Genomic DNA, 23,275 nt, shown 5'->3' on the forward strand with positions numbered 1-23,275 from the left:
CCCTTAGCTTTTAGAAGAAACAATGAAGAAGTTCGACCAGGTGACAGGATCAGTTGTCCCACCGGTGTGTAAAAAGGAGTTCTCAGCATTAGAATTATAGCGGTGGGGAGCAGGGAGGTCAGTCACAACAGCACTGGGGAAAGATTAGCTGGGTCCAGTTCAAGTAGACCAGAACTCACTGGTTTCTGAACTAGACTGAGATGCAGACTGAGACGTGTTGAAAAAATGGTCTTTGTTCCATTTCTAACGGACTCCGTGTGGTTTGCTTAATCCAGGCATGTCCAAAGTCTGGCCCATGGGCCAGACGCGGCCCGCATTCACATTCCTACCGGCCCGCAGGCTCCTGTCACAAAATCGATAAAACAATTTTTAAGAACTGTGTACGACTTCTTGATTGTCATTGGCTAAATTATGTTATTGTCATGTTCCACTTGGCGAGACAGACCCAGATGCTGGAACCCGGAAAGAAACACAGGAGAGTTAGATGGAAGTTAAATGGATTTATTTTCCTGGACGTGGATCCGAGGGTGAGTAAGTTGATGATTGTATGATGGCCAGATAAGACTGGTGTGGCGACCGGGAGTACTGGCTTGGAGTTGTGGCGTGGCTTGGGGATCTTGACTTGGCTGGAGTCTTGACGTGGCTTGAGGCTAGGATTGCAGATGAGGATTGGACTGCTCATACATGGAAGGACCCAGGAGGACAGCTCGTGGTAATTGGTCCTCTAGATGAGGCAGAGGAGCGAAGTTAGAAGGTAGCAAGAGTACAAGAGCATAATAAACGTAACTTGAGTGACCTGGGGCCTGTTTCAGAAAGGAGGTTAAGTGTAAACTCTGAGTGCGTTAACCCTGGAATCAGGGAAACCCTGGGTTTTCCGTTTCAGAATGGGAGGTTTGTTAAACCAGAGAAAGCAGAGTAAGTCAAACCCGTTTCTGAAAGAGAGGTAACTTATACTCGGAGTCAGTGTCCATGGTTACTTACGCTGTGAACCTAACCTGGTCGGGAGCAGGTTTTATTCTCCAAACTCAAGGTTTCTGCCAGTCCCCTCCCCTTTTTAAAGACGAAGTGGTATTTTTCGCTTTAACCTTCATTGCCCAAATTTCCGTCACACAGACAGAGACGGTCTAAGTGACAAGAATGGCTTGTTCTTTTTTGGAGGACCCAATAGACGAGGAGGCTGCATTAATTCGTAGAGAATTATGTTTACCTCGTACGAGGATTTTGAGAAGACTCAATATTTTGTCATTGCTCCATACGTTTTTGTTTGAGCGTTACTGTTTTTCGTTGCAGTCAATTACATATACAAAATGAAAACAACATTAGGTCTTGCTATGTAGATGTTTCATATGTCAAATATTGTCAACAAAGCCTACATCCATGACATGCTCATATTTGACCTGATTGAATTGTGTTTTTATACTTCATTTTTAGCTGCTGCCATGTTCTTTTAATTCCTGCAGGATTACAACTACATGAAAATGAAATCAGGGACATTGAATTAGATTAATGTAACAATTAATTTTTGGAAACACAATTTGCTAGCACTGCTTACTTTCTTAATCCCATATAAACCTATACCACTTGACCAATACAAGGGTAGTGTTGCAGCGTGTGTGTGCTGAGCGGGGTGCGAGTGCAGGTGCAGATGGGGGGGGGGGGTGAGCACGGAGCGGAGGTGTGTGCGTGGTATATATTGTGTGTTCGGAGGACGGAGCACTTAGTTAAATAAAGAGAAGGTGTCATTCCCAGAATAACTGTTTTGGAGTCATTCTTAATCCGCTCTGGAGGTTGAGGGTTTCCAACGGGAAGTGAACCCCGAAGGAGAATTCCCTTCGGCCCTGAAGGAAATCTCCCCTGCGCTTCTGACCACGGTCGGAAAGACGAGAGAAAAGAAAGGAGAAGTCTTCGCACAGCGAAAGGTACAACAGTAGACAAAAGTTCACTTTTAAAAACACAATTGCATGTATTAATATTAAACTGACCAACGTTTGCAAGAGGGGAAGGTTAACAAAAAAGTCCTCTAAACATTATCAACATTAAATGCATTTTTCCCCCAGATTGGTTCTGTACACTATGCAGCATTTCATGCAATTACACCAGGAATAACACTTCAAAAGTACACCTAAATATCGCCATTTTTTATTTCACACCTTACGCTATTTAAAAAGTTATTACAGTCAATATTTTATAACAATGATTTAAATGCAAACCTAGGCATTAACTTGAGCAGCTATGTTTTTCCACGCTAACTGTCTCTGTTTTGCAGATGCAGCGGTGTTGCTTTTCTTCCGGAATATGTGCTCATATTCACTGTAATTCTGCAGCAGCACGTCAAGTTCAGCTGGCGAAAAATACGCAGACCTCTTTTTTTCACGGTTGCCATGGTGACTCGTGATATCTGCGCTCCATTGATAATGGCTTCTTATAGTCGCGGTGCGCACGCTAAACTCCGAATCCGTCCACTCAGAGTTGATTGACCCAACTCGGATCAGCTTCTCTGAAACAGAAAACTCAGAGTTGTTAATCTCCCGATTGACCAACTCAGAGTTCAAGTTCAACCTCAGAGTTGGTTGAACCTCCTTTCTGAAACAGGCCCCAGGTAGGCACCATAAGGGGCAACGAACTGGCGATGAATGCTGGGACTAAATCTCCTTATGAAGGCATGTGGATGATGAGGAGAGCGTCCACAACTGGATGCAATCAGGAAAGCAGAGCAGAGTGGGGAGGGGAGGGGAGGAGAGACTGACAGAGGCACCATGACAGTTATAAGCCATGTAAACCTGTGGCGACAACGTGTGCCCCATTTGACCTTCAGAGCCTTAAGGACCAAAAGAGAAGAACAGATTTATTTGTTTCTGGGATCAACATAAAATAACTGGTTGTTTAATTTTTTTTCTGTTCACAAGATTTACATTTAAAAGTTTACAGTGAGAATTTAATATTGAAAGATATGTAACATATTGAACAAATGTCTAACACACTTAATGTTGATGAAAAGTTTTTCCAGACAGACTTTTCCTTCATTTCATTTCTGGTCTTCAAATCAGATATTCACAGATTTTTGGCTTAAAATGTTTTTAGATATATTTCTGTTCTATGTGAAAAAATGAAAAGTACCCCACTTGAAAAAAATGGTCTTTAAAAATTTTGTTTGCACTGAATGTTATAAGAGTTCAAATAATGCAGACTGAATGGTTGGCCCTTGTACATTTTCACCTCACCAATCTGGTCCATTTAGCAAAAGGCTTAGACATCCCTGGTGTAGGGTGGGAATATGAACAGGTCCTGATCCAGACCAACTCTAAGTCTTTGTTAAGTTTTTCTAGGTCTCCCTCTTGCTTGTAATGTCCTTTATTCAAGCAAGTCATGACAACCTCCTTAGGCTTTTTGGAACTAACAACCAACCAGGGTTAGGGTACTAACTACTACTACTGTGCTAGTCTTAGTAAAAGCCATGAGCCGCGCATAAAGGCGAAGCAAAGAGGAGATCTAGTTCCTTACTGGTTTTGGGGGGACACTCACACAACACAGTTTACAGAGAAAACTTGTGGATTTGTGGGAGCAGGATTTCCCTAAATGGTGACGAAGCGGTGACCTAAAGCTGTGGAACAGTGTCCAGTTAAAGTGAAAACCTTTCATCAAACCCACATGAAGGTACAAGATGCATTAAGCTGGAGTGGAAGTTTGGAAGAAAAACTTCAACCTGTAGTTTTTCAGCCTTGATGAGACACCAGAGAATGCACAATGAGCATGAAAATTCTGTTTAAAAAAAAATGAGCTTAGATTTTTGTCAGATTTGGTGAACTTTTCTCACAGTTCTTGCATTTTTTTAATTTCAAGTCAGAATAGCTTCGCTCTCTTTTTACATCAGTGTTTGTTCTCTTTTGTCCACCTTTTTTAGTGCTTGTTTTACTTATAGAGCAGGGTAGGATAAGAAAGGAAAAGTGGCAACTGCTTAACTTAATGGTGAATCCACACTAACTGTTCACAAAAGCAGGAACCACAAAGTGGCGGCGAAGCCTTTGCTAATGCGGTTTCTAGGCAACATTGCAATGTCCGGTCCAGAGGCTGCAGCTTTTCAGACTGTTCACTCGTTTATCCTCTTTGCTCAATGTTTGATGGCAAACTGTGTTTAGCTGCCCTTTTGTGTAACAAATAATTCATGTTTGTTTCTTGTGAACATCAAACAAATTATTGTTTTAAAAAGCAAAAGTCTTTCTCCTGAACATCAGAAAGTCAGCAAAGGATTTTTGTAACAACGAGTCGGAGTCAGGAGGATCCATGTGCGAAACTTTATTGAGGACACATGGAGAGGTAGCCAGCTGGCAGACGTGGGTCAGAGACAGGCAAGAGTTGAGAATCGGGCAGAGGCAGATGGTGGAAGAATACAAACAAGACTTGAAGTCTCAATACTGCTGGGCGTAACTTTTGATGAAAAACAGCTGTGACTCTCCTGGGAGTGACAGCAGAGGCTGATGGGAAGTGGAGGACCAGGATATGCTAGAGCTCTGAAGATAGTTCCCGCTGTTGGCCAACAGCTCACGGTCATCCTTGCGCTCGGCGTTGGTGAGCCTCCGAGAGTAGTAGGCACATGAGTATGTTTTAGCCAGCTGACCATGGCGTTGGGATAGGACTGCCCTGATGCCAGTCCTAGAGGCGTCTGCCTCTACAATCAACTGGGACTTGGGATCCGGATAGTTGAGTAGCCTGGAAGAAGCGGGACTTGAGGGTCTCGAAAGCCTGGGTGGCTGCGGGCGTCCAGCGTAACTGACGCAGACCACCCTTTAGCAGTGAGGTAAGAGGTGCAACAAATGGGGTGAAGCCCCCCATGAATTGCCGGCAGAAGTTAGCAAAACCCAGGAACCTCTGGAGCTCTCAAACAGAATTTAGCTGTGGCCACTCAAGCACAGCCTCTACATTCCCTTGGTCCATGGCCACCCCTGAGCACTGATGGAGTAGCCCAGGAACAAGACTGCTGTCTGGTGGAATTCACATTTCTACTGCTTGGCAGGTCCGGTGCAGTACCTGACGGACGTGAGACACATGCTCCTCCAAAGTGCCAGAGTAGACCAGGATGTTGTCTATATACACAATGACAAACTAGTCGAGTATGTCCCAGAAGATGTCATTGACAAAGGCCTGGATCCATGGAAGTCCAATATTAGAGGGCAGCAAGGGGAGTCAATGGTGAAGAACCTCATGGTGGTCGAGACTTGCGGTGAGTCTGATGTCTTGATGTCTTCCCTGTGCCCAGTGGCTGACCGTCTACAGTAGAGCAGAGACTGCAACTTCAGCGGCTGGCAGACGTTGGTCAGAGACAGGCGAGAGTTGAGGATCAGCCAGAGGCAGATGGTGGAAAAAATACTCAGAATTGTAGGCCAGAGATGTAAGACTCTGGATTGATCATTTTTCTGAATTGAGATTAAAATAAAAAATTAAAACTCTTAGAATAGGAGAGAATTACAATAGTAACCATCTTGGTCTGAGGGAGAACATCACTCCTAAAGTTATTTTTCAGAAACTGCTTTTTTCAGCCTTGATGATTGAATGAGTAAGTTTTTGCCCTTTTCCTTCTACTGAGGAAGACTGTACCAAGTTAGCTCTTGCTTTTTGGAAAATGTGGTCTATTGTATGATGACAACGAAAAATACTTGAGTATCTTGCTACACATTACCTTAGCCTTTTGTCATAAGGATAGTAACCCTTATGCTATCCTAGGCACTTTAACATTGGGAGTTGGGTCATCTAGACCCACTAGACAGTGCTCTGAACCTTTTTTCTTCAATGATTTGTGATCTTCACTGGTGTCCATGGATTACATGAAATATCTCCACCTTTATCCACTTTTGTCATGGTAGGAATAACATGTCAATGTAAGGGGGGGGTCATCTAAGATAGCACAAGGGTTAATTGTGTCAAAAGGACTGAATCTGATCTTTAATATAGAACAAAAAGCCACCCAAACACTCAGAGCTTACCGTCCATCATTTCCTCTCTTGTTGCCTTGCAGAACAGAACAGCTGAGTTTCAGAAGAGGTTAACATCTGCGGCAAGATCTTTGGGTTAAAAATGCTATGTCTGTGTGTGACACGTCACGTGCACATCATGCATTGATCTACAATGAAAAGCCCAATCAGTGTCTTGCTTGGACCAGCTGATCAGATCCATGTCATCCATGCCAGAAGACAAAAAAAAGGAAAACAAGAACATTTTTTCTTCATTTTACATGACGGATATATGATGAAGAAGAGACCCAAAATATGGTAAGTATTTCCCTCAGCTCTCATCTGCCTGCCTAGCTGTTGGACAGGACAAGTTAAAAAAAAAATATGGTAAGTGATATATTTAATTACAACTTTGCATCTTATAAAAATAAGTGACAGTTCTGACATTTTTCCACCATTTCGTCTTGTTTCCATCTTGTTGAATGAAAAATTTATTTTTGGTTTTTATTTCCTGCTGGCAACAGCAACTTGTCCAAGCAGTGCATTGATTGGATGACACTAGCTGGGTTTCCATCACACATAGGCGCAAAACGTTATTGAAATTCTAAAAATGTTGAAAACACGAAACGTTGCCATTAATCCTAATTATGCGAATAAACACAAACCAACTCACGCAATAAGTCGTTCAGATACACGGATGTGACCAATACTTTGAGTGACAGCAGATCCACATTTCTGCCACAGCGCTTGCGCTCATCATCATCTGTTAAAGGAGACGTTGGTCGTTGGTGATTTTTCAGAGGAGCTGTGGACCCAACAATTCCACACGACACGCTCAACTTTTGATGAGCAGTGCGACGCTGTGGAACCTCTGGTCGCGCCCGCTGTGCAGCGCCCAAGGTCGTTCCTAGCAAAAAGCTCATCGCCATCCGGTTGTTGGTCATGTGACTTATTTAACTTTTTTAAAAAGTTAAATAAATAAATATGTCATTTAGATACGCCTCAAAAACCACCTCCTCCAAGTGCAAAAACAGTGTGTCTTTTTCTCGATAAATGCGAGTTTTATCAAAATTATGGTGTTTCCATTGGGAGAATTTAATATCGCTAATCCAATTAGCGCAATTCAATCGTCAATGGAAATGCAGCTTGTGAAAGGCTGCTGATTGGTTATTGGGAAGCAAAAGAATTGTACTTTTAACTTTGGTTTTGTCATTGTAGATTTATATGCATGCTCGTATGTGTGCATGACTGTTCACACATAGGGCTTTCCCGGTTGATCACATTTCTTATTACAAGTACAAAACCTTTTTACAGATGGACAATTCTTTTGCAACAATTCCAACATCATAAATGTCTCTAATATCCAAGGGGATTTGTGATGTTTTAGCTAAAGGAGCACGTAATGGTTTAGTTAAAATCCCAACACAACACAATATTCGAGTTTGCTCTTATAAATGTGTTTACTTTTTGTCGAGACCTCAGTGGCTGTAGTCACAGAAAACCCCTATTTGACCTGAAGGCATGTCAGAAAACAGAAGGATGTTGGTTTTGTCTTGTGATGTAAATGTTGCCATGCGGTTGTAAACCTTCAGCAGGCTCAAAGCAGCTGTGAACTTTGATGGTGGGAAGCTTTTCTTGTTCGTACAGTGTTGGTATTTTTAAATCCATACAGTCCTCTTGTCTTAGAACACCACCTCAGCATTCGTGGCACTGCACTTGACTGGTTTAAATCTGATTCAACAGGGAGAAGTTTTTCAATCAGTATTGGTGAGGCCTCCTGATCTGTGGTACCACAAGGTTCTATCCTCGGTCCTGCTCTTTTTTCTTTATATCTGCTGCCTCTTGGTTCTGTCATTGCACAGCAAGATGTCTCTTTTCATTGTTACGTCAATGATCTGCAGATATATCTGTCCCTCAGTTTGACAAAAAAGAGCTCACAGAGCATTTTAGCCGAGTGCGTTGATGACGTAAAGCCGTGGTTGAGCCAGAATTTTCTGCATTTGAACAAGTCAGAAACGGAGAGAATAGTTTTTGGTGACACCTTTCCAGCTGACTCTACTGCTGTTAGAAAGCTGGCGGTTGGGTTCTCTTTGACAGCTGCTTTAAATTTGACAAACAGATTGACAACATTGTTAAAATGACCTTTTATAACTTGCGCCTTTCAGCTGAAGCTAAACCCTCCCTGAGCTGCACTGATCTAGAAACAGCCGTCCACGCCATGATCACCTCTCACATAGATTATTGTAACTCTATGTACTTCTGTGTCGCCCGGCGATCACTGAACCGCCTCCAGTTAGTTCAGAACGCAGCAGCACGGCTGTTAAGTGGAAATCCAGACGAGAACGCATCACTCTGGTTCACCGTTCACTTCACTTACTCCCTGTTCACTTTAGAATTCAGTTTGAACTTTCACTGTTTCTTTTTAAAGCTCTTCATGCTCTCCTCCTCAAAGCCTTTAACTGTCTGCAGCCATTCTAGAGTCTTAATGTCTGCTAATCAATATCTGCTTCATGTGCCGAGGTCACGACAGAAACACCGGGGTCACCGCGCTTTTCCTATTGCCGGCCCTCAGTTATGGAATACAATTCCTGCAGAACTGCACGAAATCAGACCTTAACAGCTTTAAATGTCAATTAAAAATGTACCTTTTTAGAATGGCTTTTAGTGCTCAGTAGTCTGTGGTATTTTTATTTTTTTATTTGTTAAATTGGATTCTTATTTATTTTTTTATGTATTTTATTGCTAACTGTTTTTTGCAATTTTATGTCGTTCTTAACTTTGTTCTAAATTTGCAGAATTCTAAACTTCCTTCCTTTCATTGTGAAGCACTTTGGTACTCCCAAAGGAGTTGTAAACCTTCATTCATTCATTTATTGAACAGATTGCATCCATTACTCAGCTGCTCTTCACATTAACCTGCTCAATCAGGGGAGTCATTCAAGCTTTTCAATTTATTTTTGTCAACAAGAAAACCACAGTATGCACCACAACCAAATGCAATCTAAAACTGCAGCTCATCTGTGACTTTTACTTTTGCACACGTTTTTCTGCTGGCATGCACATTTATACTATACAACAGGCAAGGGTAAAGTAGGTGAAACACTGGCATGTAATGTGGATTTTTCATTTTTTCAACCCCCTGAGTCTGTGAAAGGAGCCTGTTAGTGCTGTTCACATGATACGTGCAAGGTCCTTGCTGCAGCGTGACTGTTAAAAATAAAGAAATTAGACAATCAGTGTCGTTTGTGTGGACATCCTACAGGCGTCCTACTACGACAAAGTTTCCTGTGCACCCGTGCGTGCAGCATTCTCGGTCAGTAAGGAGCCGGTACTTTCCCCTTTGACCAGACTGCGGCGCAAGGACGCCGTACGACAGCATCACCCGTACGTCATAAGTGGATGGAATTTCCATTAGCCTTTAAAACACTTCACTTTACACTTGCCACATGCAGAACTATGGAACGTTCCATTTTCATGATGGAATTAAGGTAAGAGCCACAAGAGAAGTGCAAGACGCGCCTGTGCTCCCCTGACCCCCGAATTTCTGCTGGTCGGTCTGAGGCGGGTCTCTGTTGCTTTGCGTGAGGATTCCGTCTCACGACTGTCAGTTAGTTTACACGGACTCCGTTGCGTCTCTGTCCCCCCTCGGTCCCAGAGGGGTGCTTTGTCTTGTCGTTCGTTTTGAACCTCCACACTGAAACTTTCGTCATTCATGGTGGTGTTTTCTGTTAACGTGCACTATCGTGTGAGCGCGTCACCATAAATGTGAAATTAAGTCTTCAAAAATTTTACCTTTAACCTTTAACAACAGAAGTATCAATGTTGAAACCCAGCCCTTTTTCTGGTTCCCCGGCTTTTTGCAGCGAAACAGAGTCGCCAACGGACTGGAAGAAGAACTCCTGCATGAAGCTCGCGTTGCGGAAGGACGGACGTGGACCGCAGACATGACAGATGCAAACATTCTGATTGATCCATGAACGTTCTGTGTCAACGCAACAGAAACGCAATGCAGATGGACCAGTGGAAGTCAGCTTTAAGATGCAGCCGCTCCTCTTCATGACTCCACGGAGCAGGACAAACCGAAATCCCACAGAACCCGGACGGGTCACCCTCCCACACAGGTGAAAGTGTCCACGGCAGTCCTTCATAAAAGCTGTTGTTCCCTGAAATGAATGTCTTTGGAAAGTGGGTGATTGAGCTGGTGTGAAAAAGCTTTTGCAACAATGGCTTTATTTGGATAAGGCTCCGATTACTACAGGGTCTTGGGTTGGGCAGCTTGGCAGTGCTGCAGGAAAATTCATAACACAATGGAAGAGTGCCAGCATCCTGAGACAGCTGACATGAAAAAAAAATTCTGTAAGAGCGGGATTTGGTTTCCAGTGCTTGACTCTAAAAGGCTGACCTGCAGACTCTATATGAATATGGATCCTCCTCAGACACAGCAGAGGTCTCTTCCGTTCTCTGTTTGGAAGAGATCTGCGTGATATGCCAGTTTTTATTTTTTTTTTTATAACTGGGATGCTGGTGAATAGATTGAAAAATGCTCTTAAGGTTGAGTAACATCCAGGAAGAACAAAACGTGTGGTTTTCTGTTCGCATGAAGTGGAGCTGATCCACATTCTGGTGGGTAAAAATAATGAGAGGCTGACCGGGACAGAGTGTGCGGTGGATCCACAGAGGTGAGGAAGGGAGGGAGACGGGAGACGCAGGAAAAGGGCCAAGGAGAGTGGAAAGGGAGGAGCAGAAGAAAAGGAAACCGGGTGTTAAACGGGCCACACACTTCACTGTGATGTAAGGAGAGAAGATGTTGAATGAAACAGAAGCAGCCACAACTGAGTGTTGTATTGTCTCAACTGAGTGTTGTATTGTCTCTGGAAAAACAAAAAAAGATGGTCTACCTACACGGAAAAATCATCATAGACGATAGATGAATTATTTTGCTTTGAAGCACTTTTTTTTTTTAACTGTCCTACGCTTTCCTCAAAGTATCCGCAAAAAAACGTAAATCTTTTCCATGAATTGATTTCTGAGGGGCAAACTCAGCCAGGGGACCGAGACATCCGAGGGTCTCTGAACACTTTCACAAAGACCAAACGTGACCAGAAGGAGAAAGAAAAGAAAGTTTAGATAGAATAAAGCAACCACAAACTTCAAACGACTGAAAAGACTCAACTGAAGCGACGATTTTACAATTATATAGTCACAAAACAATTAAAAGCTTGTGAAAAGAGGAAAAAAAATACAATACTCATACAGAATAAAGTATTCTAAAGAACCTCTTTAAGAAAATCAACAAAGAAAAGTGTTTTTGCTTTGATCAGCTTTTTCGTTGTTAACTTTATTAAAATGATCACTGGTTCTTCTTAGGAACGTGAAGCTATAGAAATAGGGTAAAAGTCACAAAAAAGGGTTTGACCTGTTAAAAAGACACTTGGACCTGCTGTCATGGTTAAACCGCCTGATGTGATGTGATGTGATGAATCCTCCCCGTCATTGAGCCATAAGCTAACTGAACAGCTTCCCTGCAGAGGGAGGTTGGCCTCCGCATAGTTTCCACTCACTTATTCACTCGCGTCTACAAAAACAATTGAAGAGCGTGTTTTTTAGCGGTGGTGATGTCTTCTGGCCTCAGCCTGCTGTCTGATCTCTGCTGGGCTCTAATCAGAGGGACCGCAGGGTCAGGTCCCTGACTGCTAAGGGTACAAATTAAGGATACAAAACTATTGCAATAGAGGCCACTAGTTTGGATGGAAAATAAACTGGATTCCAGAATATGAGCAGAAAACATGTTGATACACATTTTATTGGAAAGTTGTTGTTGTTTTCCCTTCAAACTGTAGTCACAAGAAAGAACGTCTTCAACTGCACATCATGCAGACGTGACAGCTTTTCTCTTCTGCACAGCACAGTGGCCCCGTTAAGAATCTGTTTCACCGTAAAGTGCCCACTCCCTCACAAATACCTGCACCCATTAGGAACACATTATAAAGCAATGCGTGTTCATTCTTTCCAAACAGGGGTGATGCACTCGTCTGGTATGGCTGTGTTCAGAGGGCGGCCTTGGCCAAACTGCCTAACTTGGGAGAAAAAAAGGCAGCTCTGCTACTAGTTACCATGCATCTGTGGCTCTGGTGGACAGGACCTCGGAGGCCACAGCACGGGCAGATAAATGTTGAAAAATGAAATGCAGAAGCAACCTTCATCCACACGCACACACGAACGTTAACGCATGCAGACACGCAATGCTGGGAGGCCACTGATAGCGTGTCTGCGTTTCCCTTCTTTCCTGAACTTGAGCGGGTGAGCCAAGGTCCAACGCTGCCATGTGTTCTCCCGCTTTACCACACATTAATAAGCATTCAGGCCACGCAAATCACACAGGTGTTGAACCCTGCTAACCTCCTCTGAATGGCGTTCCTGCATCATTTTATTTGCGCTTTGATTGACAGCAGTTTTATTACCACGTGGGAACGACGAGCTACACTACCCACAAGTATTTGTCTGTCTCAGCTGACCGCTTTTTTTGTATGAACAGTTAATAATTTAATTTGTTTTCATTCGTCTCACATCTTGTAGTGTGCTGTCTCACGCAATCACCAGTCATCACGCGTGCTCTGCTGCTCCTCCTCTTCATCTTCTCACCTTCCTGCATGTCTGTCTTGGGAGGGCATCCTTTCAGGATCACATAAGTGAAACTCTCCGGAGAGCCGTGCTGATGGACGGTTCGCAGATGTCCCTATTTCAAAGCTGTGCCGTTAACCATACTGACACATTAGGCTTCTCTGCTATGCACCACCAAACAGTGTGTGTGACCACACAACCAGGCAGCTCAGGGGAAAAAGCAGATCAAAACCAGATGCCTTCGTTCCCACATAGACACACTATCCCGTTCTGTCTTTCCATCTTTCACATATGGAAGCACACGCTCTCACACATCTGTAATCCTGAACAGTGGTACTTCTTTCCATTTTTGTTTCTCTTGAGTGCATATTTGGTGAACTTCTGCTAGCTTTCTTCCTTTCCAGGGTCAGCTTAGATCCTGTGTTGCTTTTGAAGCCACAAATATTTGATCAGTCAAGAATTTCACTTGCGTGAGATTCCCCTCAGTTTTTTTCTGTGAGAATATCCTGTGCGTTGAAGGGTGCACTTTTGTCCCATAGAGGCTAAATCAAACCCCAATGATTTTTACCCCCTTTGTGTCTGTGAAAGTATTGTTTTGGTCTGCGAGATGTGCAGCTACGGAAAGTGTTTGAGCCTGCCTGCTGTGAGCTAATTAACCATAGACACTAATTACACGGCAGACAGTATGTTGAAAGCTTCAAGAACACTTGTTAAAACACACAAAAAGTTAAATGCTCTAATATAAAGAGACCACACTAAAGGGGAGCCAAGGTTTGTCTCGGAAGCTTGTTTTTTAAGTCGCCACCCGTTTGATATCAAAAGCTGTTTAAGAATGAGAAACGTGACCTGGAGGCTACTGGCAGGTTTGGGAAATCGGTTGAGCTACATTCTGAATGACATTAGGGCTGTTTTCTATTAGATGTGAGCGTGTTTCTTTACGCTACCAAAGTTAAAGTGTCTTAAAACAAATCCAATTTGTGGAGCAAACCCAGGAGTCAAAGAGGAGTTTGAGAACTGGATCCTGGAATACTTCTCTAAAGATGCTGTTGGCGCCAAAAATAAGTACCAACAATTATTTCACTAAAATGTCAACACATCACTAAACAAATGTGTCTTCGTAGGTGCAGAGCTGCTTCATAACGCGCACTTATCCTCTCAGTGCTTGGCCGCATGAACAGCGTCGCTTTGCAGCACTCGGTGTAGAGAAGTGTTTTAACAGCTGCCTGTGGCTGTGTGCACTGACAACCCCACATGTAGACGAACACACACAACGCTTCACACAACCGCTGCCCTGCCAAAGTGTCCCAGTTTACACAGCAGAGTGCAGAGATTACAACCTCCACCAGCAGATGTATGAAAATGACTATGTGAATGTGGAGGCTCAGGCACTAGTAATGCAATGTAACGACACACTAGCTTTCCTGCTGTAGTTACGTCTACTGTTCTTGGAAGGTTTCCACAAAGTCCCTGCGGGAATTTGTTACCATTCACGTAGAATAAATATTTTTGGAGACTGACTGATGTTGAATGGTAGAGAAAGTGATGGGATAAATGAGTTTCAGTGATCCTAAAGACACTAGGCTGGGCTGATCTCAGGGCTCTCTGTGGGACAGTTGGGTTCCTCACCCCATCCAATCCTGTCTTTAGCAGTATTGTTCTATTTAGGAAAAGACGTTCCACAAATAGCTTGTACCAACGCATTAACGTGACTTCTTAAGGGCCTCTCCCAAACCTGCAGTCGTGGCCAAAAGTTTTGAGAAAGACATAAATATTGGAAATTAGAACAGTTGCTGCTTTAGTTATCAGAACAGCATTCTGCATAAACTCCAGAATGTTATGAAGAGTGATCAGATGAATTGCATAGCCTTTCTTTGCCATTAAAATGAACTTAATCCCCCAACAAACCTTTCCACTGCATCTCATTGCTGTCATTAAAGGACCTGCTGAGATCATTTAGTCATCGTCTTATAATCAGGTGAGAATGTTAACGAGCACAAGGCTGGAGATCATGATGTCAGATTGGAATGGCAGACTTGACATGTTAAAAGGGGGGTGATGCTTGAAATCATTGTTCTTCCATTGGTAACCATGGTAACCTGCAAGGAACCGCGTGCAGCCATCATTGTGTTGCATAAAAATTGATGCACAGGTACTAAGGTTGCACCTAAATCAACAATATAAAGGATCATCAAGAACTTCAAAGAAAGAGGTTCCATTCTTGAAGGCTTCAGGGCATCCAAGAAAGCCCAGCAAGCGCCAGGATGGTCTCCTAAAGAGGATTCGGGATCGGAGGTCCACCAGTGCAGAGCTGCTCAGGAACGGCAGCAGGCAGGTGTGAGCGCATCTGCATCCCAGTGAGGCTTTTGGAAGATGGCCTGATGTCAAGAAGGACAGCAAAGAAGCCACTTCTCTCCAAAAAAACATCAGGGACAGATTGATCTTCTAAAAGTCTGGCCAATGGACTGCTGAGGACTGGGCAAAAGTCCCATTCTCCCACGAAGCCTCTTTCAGATTGTTTGGGGCATCTGGAAAAAGGCTTTTCCGGAGAAGAAAAGGTGAGCGCTACCATCAGTCCTGTGACCGCCAACAGTAAAGCTTCCTGAGACCATTCATGTGTGGGGTTGCTTCTCATCCAAGGGAGGGGGCTCATTCACAATTCAGCCCAAAAACACAGCCATGAATAGGGAACGGTACCAAAACACCCTCCAACAGCAACTTCTTCCAACAATCCAACAACAGTTTGGTTACCAACGATGCATTTTTCAGCACCATGAAGCACCGGGCCACACGGCTAAGGTGAGAACTAAGTGGTTCGGGGACCAAAACATTGACATTTTGGGTCCATTGAGAATGGTCAATCCTCAAGAGGCGGGTGGACAAACAAAAACCCACTAATTCTGACAAACTCCAAGAAGTGATTCTGAAAGAATGGGTTGCTGTCAGTCACAATTTGGCCCAGAAGTTGATTGACAGCATGTCCAGTTGAACTGCAGAGGTCCTGAAAAAGAAGGGCCAACACTGCAAACACTGACTCTTTGCGTAAATGTCATGTGATTGTCCATAAAAGCCTTTGAAACGTACGAAATGCTTGGAATTACATTTCAGTTCATCACAGAAACAACTGGAACAAAGATTTAAAACCTGTTTGACTCCCATGAAGTCTGCAAGCAAACTAATATTTGTGCCATTCTCTAAACTTTTGGCCATGACTGTACAGTCTGGATTTTAGACAGGAGACCATCATCAACATTATCTGCTGTCAGGCAGGAAATACAAGCCGTCTTTCTTCAGAGCGGTCCAGTTTGGTCCGGTCCAGTTTGCTCCCTGTTGCTCCAATTGTATGGTTATTTGGAGCTAAGGTGATGTCCAAACTTGTTTTTTTTAAAGGGGAGCAACAAAGACTTAGAGCTGGCTATCCCTCTGCCATTAAGGTGATCTGCACCCCACTGTGCCACAGAAAGAAATGCATGTCTCTACACGGGTGTGCTCTGAATGAAACACAGAAGTTTACAGTAATGACTTACCAATACTGTTTTGTATTTTCCGAGTGCTGGCAGCTACATGCTAACTTCAATGACTTGTGGTTATTCATGACATCATCAAGCAGTAATAACGTCCAGATTTGAAGACACTAAATATCCATAATTTTCCACTTGGAGGGCTTAATGTAGGAATAGAGAGAACCTGGAGGGGTAGGGAAGAATTTTGATTCGGCCAAAGTTAGACCTTCACAGTGTGGTAAAGCTCACAAAAACAGAGTGGAGGTCATCCAGCAGCTCATTTTTTGGTACTTTGTAGATATAAAGCATTTAATGTTTGACGGGCGGCAAGGATGAAGACAGCCGCTTTCTTGGAGCTTTGTTTTGTCATAATGACCTTCAGCCAATCAACGGGTCCTACAACCAACAGGGACCCAAAAATGGTGCGAGTCGGGCTGGCTTGATGGGTCCATTTTATAATGAAAATGCTCAAAATACTTAACTGGACTGTACCGGACCATGCCGTACCACTCAGTGGAAACCAGGCTTTTGAGTACCAGGAAAAACATTCACAAAAAATCCTTAATCCCCAACGCTGTTACTATGCTTGATTCCCGATAGCACTTGTTTTAAATGGCATGTGGATGATGCAGCCTGTTGTTTTTATGTGTTTTTTAATTAAAGGTTAGTGCCAGACAAAGTGTGCATTATTAGACATTAACGTATGCTGTGGAAGCCTGAATCATCCAACGCGAAGCGAACAATGCACACTCCAAAAGCCATTATCCAGCTTATACCATGGTCCCTTACAATAGAAATAAATATTCAATCAGTTTTTAGTACTTTACTCTTGTTGGGCACCCCTGAGGTTTCTTCTTTTTTTCTGGAATCCATTTTTTTTAGGAGTTTTTCCTTACCCCGAATGGGGGTCTGAGGGCAGGGATGCCAGTTTAGCATAGTCAGTTTGTTAGTTTATTTTAGTATTTTCCTATTGAATTCTATGTATTCATGATCCTTTTGATTTCATGTTTAACTTTTTCAATTACCGATACGAAGTCCATCGAGACGACAGTTGTTGTAAATTATGGCTATACAAACAAAATTGAATTGAATTGAATTGAATGAGACGGTTTATTTTGCTAATGCATGTAATCTACAAGATTTGCAGTTTATTTATAGCACATTTGTTGTACAAAGACCATTCTAGAGTAGCATTTATTTGCCAAATCTCAAGCTATACTCAAGACACATTTACTTCAACAGAGTCGCTCTGCTGTGGTTTCTAAGTCTGCAAACAATGCGGCCTGCTAACTATTTTCTGTTTTAAAACTTCTATCTATCTATATACCAAGAGAATGGATTTATTGTTTGCTCCAGATGTGAAGATGGCTGGTTTGAGGAGTGTCCAGGTTAGACGTGGCTGTGGCGTGGCTGGAGGGTCTTGAAGCGGTTAGCGGCTGCCGAGAGTTTCCGTGCTCCTGAGGCGTAGAATGGAAGGTCCGTGCTGCCGTCACTCGTGAGCGGTAGGATCCATAAGGGGTAACAAACTGGCGTCGAGTAGTGGCGTTGATCTCCTTTTGAATCCACAGAAGATGATCAGGAGAGTGATGGCAGCTGGTGGCAATCAGGAACATTAGGGCAGAGCTGGAGGGGGGAGGAGACCGCCAGGCACCGTGACAGTACCCCCCCCTCAACGACCGCCTCCAGGCGGTCCGGGGCGCCGATCCGGGTGGGCACGGAAAAAGTCAGCAAGGAGGGCACGGTCCAGGATCAGGGAACGGGAGACCCAAGAGCGTTCCTCCGGACCGTAACCCTCCCAATCCACGAGGAACTGGTGGCCGCGACCCCGGCGGCGGACATCCAAAATCCGACTGACCGTATAAGCCGGGGCACCATCGATGAGCCGGGCGGGTGGAGGGGAGGCGGATGGCGGGCAAAGCGCGCTGTCAACGACAGGCTTGACCTGAGAGACATGAAAGGTGGGATGGACTTTGAGAGCCGCTGGGAGGCGGAGGCGGACACAGGTGGGATTGATGACCTTTTCCACAGTATAGGGACCGATGAAGCGGGGGGCGAGCTTGCGGGAGGTGGCCTGAAGAGGAATATTACGGGATGACAACCAGACTTTCTGACCAGGGTGATATGTAGGACCCACCACACGATGACGGTTGGCCGTACGGCGATTGGTCTCCTTAGTCTGGAGCAGAGCAGCCTTGGTCTGATGCCAGATGCGAGAAGTTCACGGTTGCCCACATCATAGTTGCGCTCAGCAGGGGTCAGTTTCTTAGAAAAGAAAGCGCAGGGCTTCAATTTGTTGGAGGACTCTTCCCGCTGAGATAATACTGCCCCGACGCCTGAGTCGGAGGCGTCAACCTCGACCACGAATTGTCTAGCTGGGTCGGGTTGTATTAGTATGGGGGCTGTAACGAAGAGGTTCTTGAGAGTGTCAAAAGCTTCTTGGGCATCCGAGTTCCATTGGTAGGCCCGAACAGTGGAAGTGAGTCGCGTGAGGGGAGCCGCGATGGAGCTGTAATTTCTAATAAACCGCCTATAGAAATTAGCGAACCCTAAAAATTGCTGAAGTTTCTTACGCGTGGTAGGGGGTTCCCACTTGGAGACAGCCTCGATTTTAGCGGGGTCGGGTCGAATGCTACCTGCCTCGAAGATGTACCCTAAGAAGGGGACGACGGTGGAATGAAACAGACATTTTTCGGCTTTGACAAAAAGCTGATTTTCAGACAATCGTTGGAGTACCTGACGAACGTGGTTTCTGTGTTGATCAGGATGTTTAGAGTAGATCAGTATGTCGTCAAGGTAGACAAAAACGAAGCGGTCGATAAAGTCCCGTAGAACGTCGTTTATGAGGCACTGGAACACGGCAGGAGCGTTTGTTAACCCGAATGGCATGACGAGATACTCATAATGACCGAGAGGAGTTTTGAAAGCGGTTTTCCATTCATCACCCTCCTTGACCCGTACGAGATGATAAGCATTTCGTAGGTCAAGCTTGGAAAAGATACGGGCCTCCTGAATCGAGTCAAAGACAGAGCTGATGAGCGGAAGGGAATACTTGTCTTTTACCGTGATCTGATTTAGTTCTCGATAATCTACGCACGGTCGGAGGGTTTTGTCCTTCTTCTCGACAAAAAAAACCCCTGCACCGACAGGGGAGGAAGAAGGACGAATGTGCCCCGAGGAAAGTGCCTCTTGAATGTAAACCTCCATAGCGGCTTTCTCGGGGCCAGAGAGATTGAACAGCCTACTTTTAGGGAGAGGAGCGCCGTCCAATAAGGTGATTGAACAGTCGTAAGGCCGGTGGGGAGGTAAGGCACCAGCCTTAACTTTGCTGAAAACGGTGTGAAGATCGTGGTAGCAACTAGGCACGTTAGACAGATCGATCTCCTCAGGAGATTTAACGGAGGCAGAATTAGCGGGTGGAACAGCGGATTGCAAACAGTTAGCGAGGCAGAACTCGCTCCAACCAACAATACGACGATGGACCCAATCAAATTGCGGGTTGTGGTGACGAAGCCAAGAGTACCCCAGAATAATGGGGTTCTGGGGGGTTTGAGTTACGAAGAACCGGGCGAGTTCTCTATGATTACCAGAAGTAATTAATAACACCGGTTCCGTACGGTGAGTAATCACCGAAAGGTGTTGACCCCCCAACCCAGCGGCTCTAATAGGGGAAGGAAGGGACTCTGTAGGCAGGGACAGGCGAGTAACTAGGCTGTGATCTATAAGATTCTGTTCAGCGCCGGAGTCAATCAAAGCGTGGAGATCCAGAGTTTCAGAAACATGACTTAACTTGACAGGAATGCGGAGAAAATCTTTAGAAGATGACAAGACTTGACCCGCCCGCGGCCTGTCCTCTAGCGGGGGGTTTTGGAGTTTAAAACGCAGGCTACATTGGTGTACCTGGTGTCCTGGTTTTCCGCAGTAAAAGCATGCCCCTTCGATCCGGCGTCGCTGCCTCTCCTCTGCGGAAAGCTTGGAGTGTCCAATCTGCATGGGCTCGTCGGTCTGACTGCGAGAGGTTTCAGACTGGGTTATAGGAGAAATGTGTGCCGCCGTACCTTGTGGTGGATTAGCAGGACTTCTGCGTGGAGGCTGAGGTCTTTCATGCTGTCGTTCACGTAAGCGGGTGTCCGAACGGAGAGCCGCCGTGACGAGCTCCTCAAAAGAGTGGGTTTCTGGTTGCGAACACAGGTGGTCCTTAATGACTTCATTTAAAGACTGATAGAAGACCCCTCTCAATGCTGGATCCGTCCAGCCGGCTTCCACCGCCAGGATTCTGAAGTCTATGACGTGGTCGCTCACTGAGCGACTTCGCTGCTTAAGAGCCAGAAGCTTTCGTGAGGCTTCCTCCCGCTTACGGGGTTGGTCAAAAACCAGCCTGAATTCACTAATGAAGTGCTCGTACGATAGGTGGGTGACAGGATTGGCGGCCAGGAAAGCCTGAGCCCACTGCAGCGCTTTATTGCGGAGTGAGTTTATGATCAGGGTAATCTTGCTGAGGTCGGAGTCATAATACCTCGGGGCTTGCTGGAACAGGAGACTACATTGCAGCAGGAACCCTCCACAAGCTTCGACGTCGCCGAAGAATGGTTCCGGCTGCAGTCGGTAGTTTTCAGGTGACGGACCGGAAGCGGAAACTGCGGCGATGCTGGAAGCGGGAGGTGATGGTGCGGGGGTAGCCCCCTGGACAGTTAAATTCATCAAAGTTTGCGTTAGACCATCCAGGCGCCGAAAAAGTTCCTGTTGGGCAGAGGATACTTGCGACAGAGCGTCGGCTTGGCGGCCCAGGGCGATGCCTTGCTGGCTGACGGCAAAACGAAGTCCCTCTGGATCAGCTGGGTCCGGAAGATGGCCAGTTTGTTCTGTCATGATTTCACAAGGATGAGGAACCCAGATGCTGCAACCCAGAAGGAAGACAGGTAAGTGGAGGATGATAATGGATTTATTGTTTGCTCCAGATGTGAAGATGGCTGGTTTGAGGAGTGTCCAGGTTAGACGTGGCTGTGGCGTGGCTGGAGGGTCTTGAAGCGGTTAGCGGCTGCCGAGAGTTTCCGTGCTCCTGAGGCGTAGAATGGAAGGTCCGTGCTGCCGTCACTCGTGAGCGGTAGGATCCATAAGGGGTAACAAACTGGCGTCGAGTAGTGGCGTTGATCTCCTTTTGAATCCACAGAAGATGATCAGGAGAGTGATGGCAGCTGGTGGCAATCAGGAACATTAGGGCAGAGCTGGAGGGGGGAGGAGACCGCCAGGCACCGTGACACTCCAATGCAAAGTTCATAAAAAAAGAAAAAAACCTTTCTCCAGGAATCCCATTAGATCTAGAATACAAACATATAAAAAAACTACTAAAGTATGCGGTATCAGGGGTACATTTTGTGCTGTCAGTTTGGTTTTTACTGTGAGTGACGCCTCATGTAAACAATGTTTGGAACTCAAGAAACAATCTTTGTTTGGCTTAACAGGTTAAGCCTAAAATAATGACCTATTTGTTTGGGATTGGCCGTACTTTCTTACTGTTTTCTGATACACAGTAACTGAGAAATTACAGTAGTGACAAGGATAATTCCCACAATCCATTGCTTTTTCCAGTAAAATACCGTAAAGCCTTTCTACGGTATTTTACAGATGATATGCAGTAAAACAAGTATGCAGAAATCTGTTACAGTTTGCCACCAATTTATTTTTGTCAGAAAAATCAAACAGTATGAAATAATGTCTTTTTTTTGCAAATGCACAGTGAGCATTAACCTTTGAACTGCAAGAGGAAGTTGGACTTGCAGGATTTATTTTATTATAAACCCAGAAAGTTAACTTATTTTTCTTGTTTGCATTGGTTATGCAAGACAATGATGTTTGTGCACAAGATTAGGAAATTGCCCTTTTATTGTGAATACAAGAATAACCTGTGAGCACAGACTATAAAAACTTATTTAAGGGAAAAAACTTAAGTAAACACATAACAGAAGCTGCACTTGAATCATTGTTTGTGTAAAGTATTTATGTCCTGCAGCAGCATCACTGACTACAGATTCTTTTCGCAGTCGGAAAGAATTCGCCGTCTTTCAGCAAAAATCTGACCCTCGCCACGTGTGTAAAGTCACACAAATTTGCATACACCTAGGACCCAGCGAAAATGAATTTTTGGCATAGTAAACCATGACGATGACATCACAGCGAGCGATAACGTAACAAAATGACGTAACGCCTATGGAGCCAAAAAAAAAAAAAAAGCAAAATACGGTAACGAAACCAAAACACACCCATGGTGATATCCAAAGGAAGTTTTAAAATCATTATGGGACGGCCACACAACCGAACTCTGAGAATTGGCGATTTTGGCGTTTCCCAATATGGGAAAACGACACTTTTGTTTGTGCGATTTTCACGAAATTTCACGCACATGCCACCCGCTCGAGTCGACAAACACATCAGAAGTTTCGTGACCTTTGACCTTGGGAAGAGGCTGCCATCTTGAATTTTTAAAAAAGCACCTGTAGTTAAGGATACAAACAAAAACTAATCCAAGGGGATTTTTCTGTTGGAATTAGAAGTTGGAGATTTTATGGCGAGCTAGCAAAAATAGCGTACTTTTATTACTCGTACATTTTTCAATGGAAAACAATGAAAATTGAAAGCATTCATCAATGGCTAAAACTGAACATATTGAAGTACATAGGAAACTAACATATGAGGAATGTGGGCGTGGTAAGCAAAAAACCTCCGTTGCTACGGACATCCAAAGGTTTACTTTTTCCTATTTGTCTGAAAATGAGGTCGATCTGTTCGTTATCCCCATACAACTAAAACATAAAATGGTTGCTATGGAGATAAAATCAACTGAAAAGCCGCCATTTTGAAAAAAGTGGATTTTCTAACAAATTATCACATGTAGCTCTTACCATTATGATACTCCATCAATGTGTTTTTTTAAGTGAGTTGATGATGCTGATCTCAATGTTAGCAATTTTAGCCACACACATCTCAGTCAGCCTTACAGAAAGAGAAGGGGGAGTTAGATGTGCATAGTGGCTGCTCAGCAAGTTGGGTCAGGTTTTTGAGTGTAGCAGTGGTGCCTAAAGGTAGGCAGCGAAGGTGGCGCATGGGGGTGAGCAACGAGGGTGAGAGAGTGGGTAGAGGCAGGGGCAGTGGCGGTTCTACACTAACTTACTCCCTGGGCGAGTAACCCCACCAGCGCCCCCCCCCCCCCCCCCC

General features: G+C 44.5%; 1 protein-coding gene across 1 annotated transcript; it reads right to left on the bottom strand.

The window, feature by feature from the left end:
* Nucleotides 1–4,406: 4,406 nt before the first annotated feature.
* On the bottom strand, nucleotides 4,407–20,948 carry LOC111946457. Its single transcript, XM_023949810.1, has 4 exons — nucleotides 18,179–20,948; nucleotides 17,922–18,137; nucleotides 5,263–5,411; nucleotides 4,407–4,707 (listed from the first exon to the last, which is right to left on the bottom strand). Exons 1-4 carry the CDS (start codon nucleotides 20,930–20,932, stop codon nucleotides 4,407–4,409), a joined length of 3,420 nt encoding a protein of 1,139 aa, XP_023805578.1. The 5' UTR covers nucleotides 20,933–20,948.
* Nucleotides 20,949–23,275: the final 2,327 nt, after the last annotated feature.

Source organism: Oryzias latipes, chromosome 19 (assembly GCF_002234675.1).
Source record: "Oryzias latipes chromosome 19, ASM223467v1".
Lineage (NCBI taxonomy): Eukaryota > Metazoa > Chordata > Actinopteri > Beloniformes > Adrianichthyidae > Oryzias > Oryzias latipes.

Bases quoted from the DNA above. Each gene is read 5' to 3' on its own strand.
- LOC111946457 (XM_023949810.1), bottom strand. From the start codon at position 20,932: ATGACAGAACAAACTGGCCATCTTCCGGACCCAGCTGATCCAGAGGGA. The intron at 5,412-17,921 runs GTCAGTCGGATT...ATCTCAATTCAG, and splicing joins ATGGTGCCCCGGCTTATACG to AAAAATGATCAATCCAGAGT. The intron at 4,708-5,262 runs GTCAGCCACTGG...CGCTTCTTCCAG, and splicing joins TCTCTGCTCTACTGTAGACG to GCTACTCAACTATCCGGATC.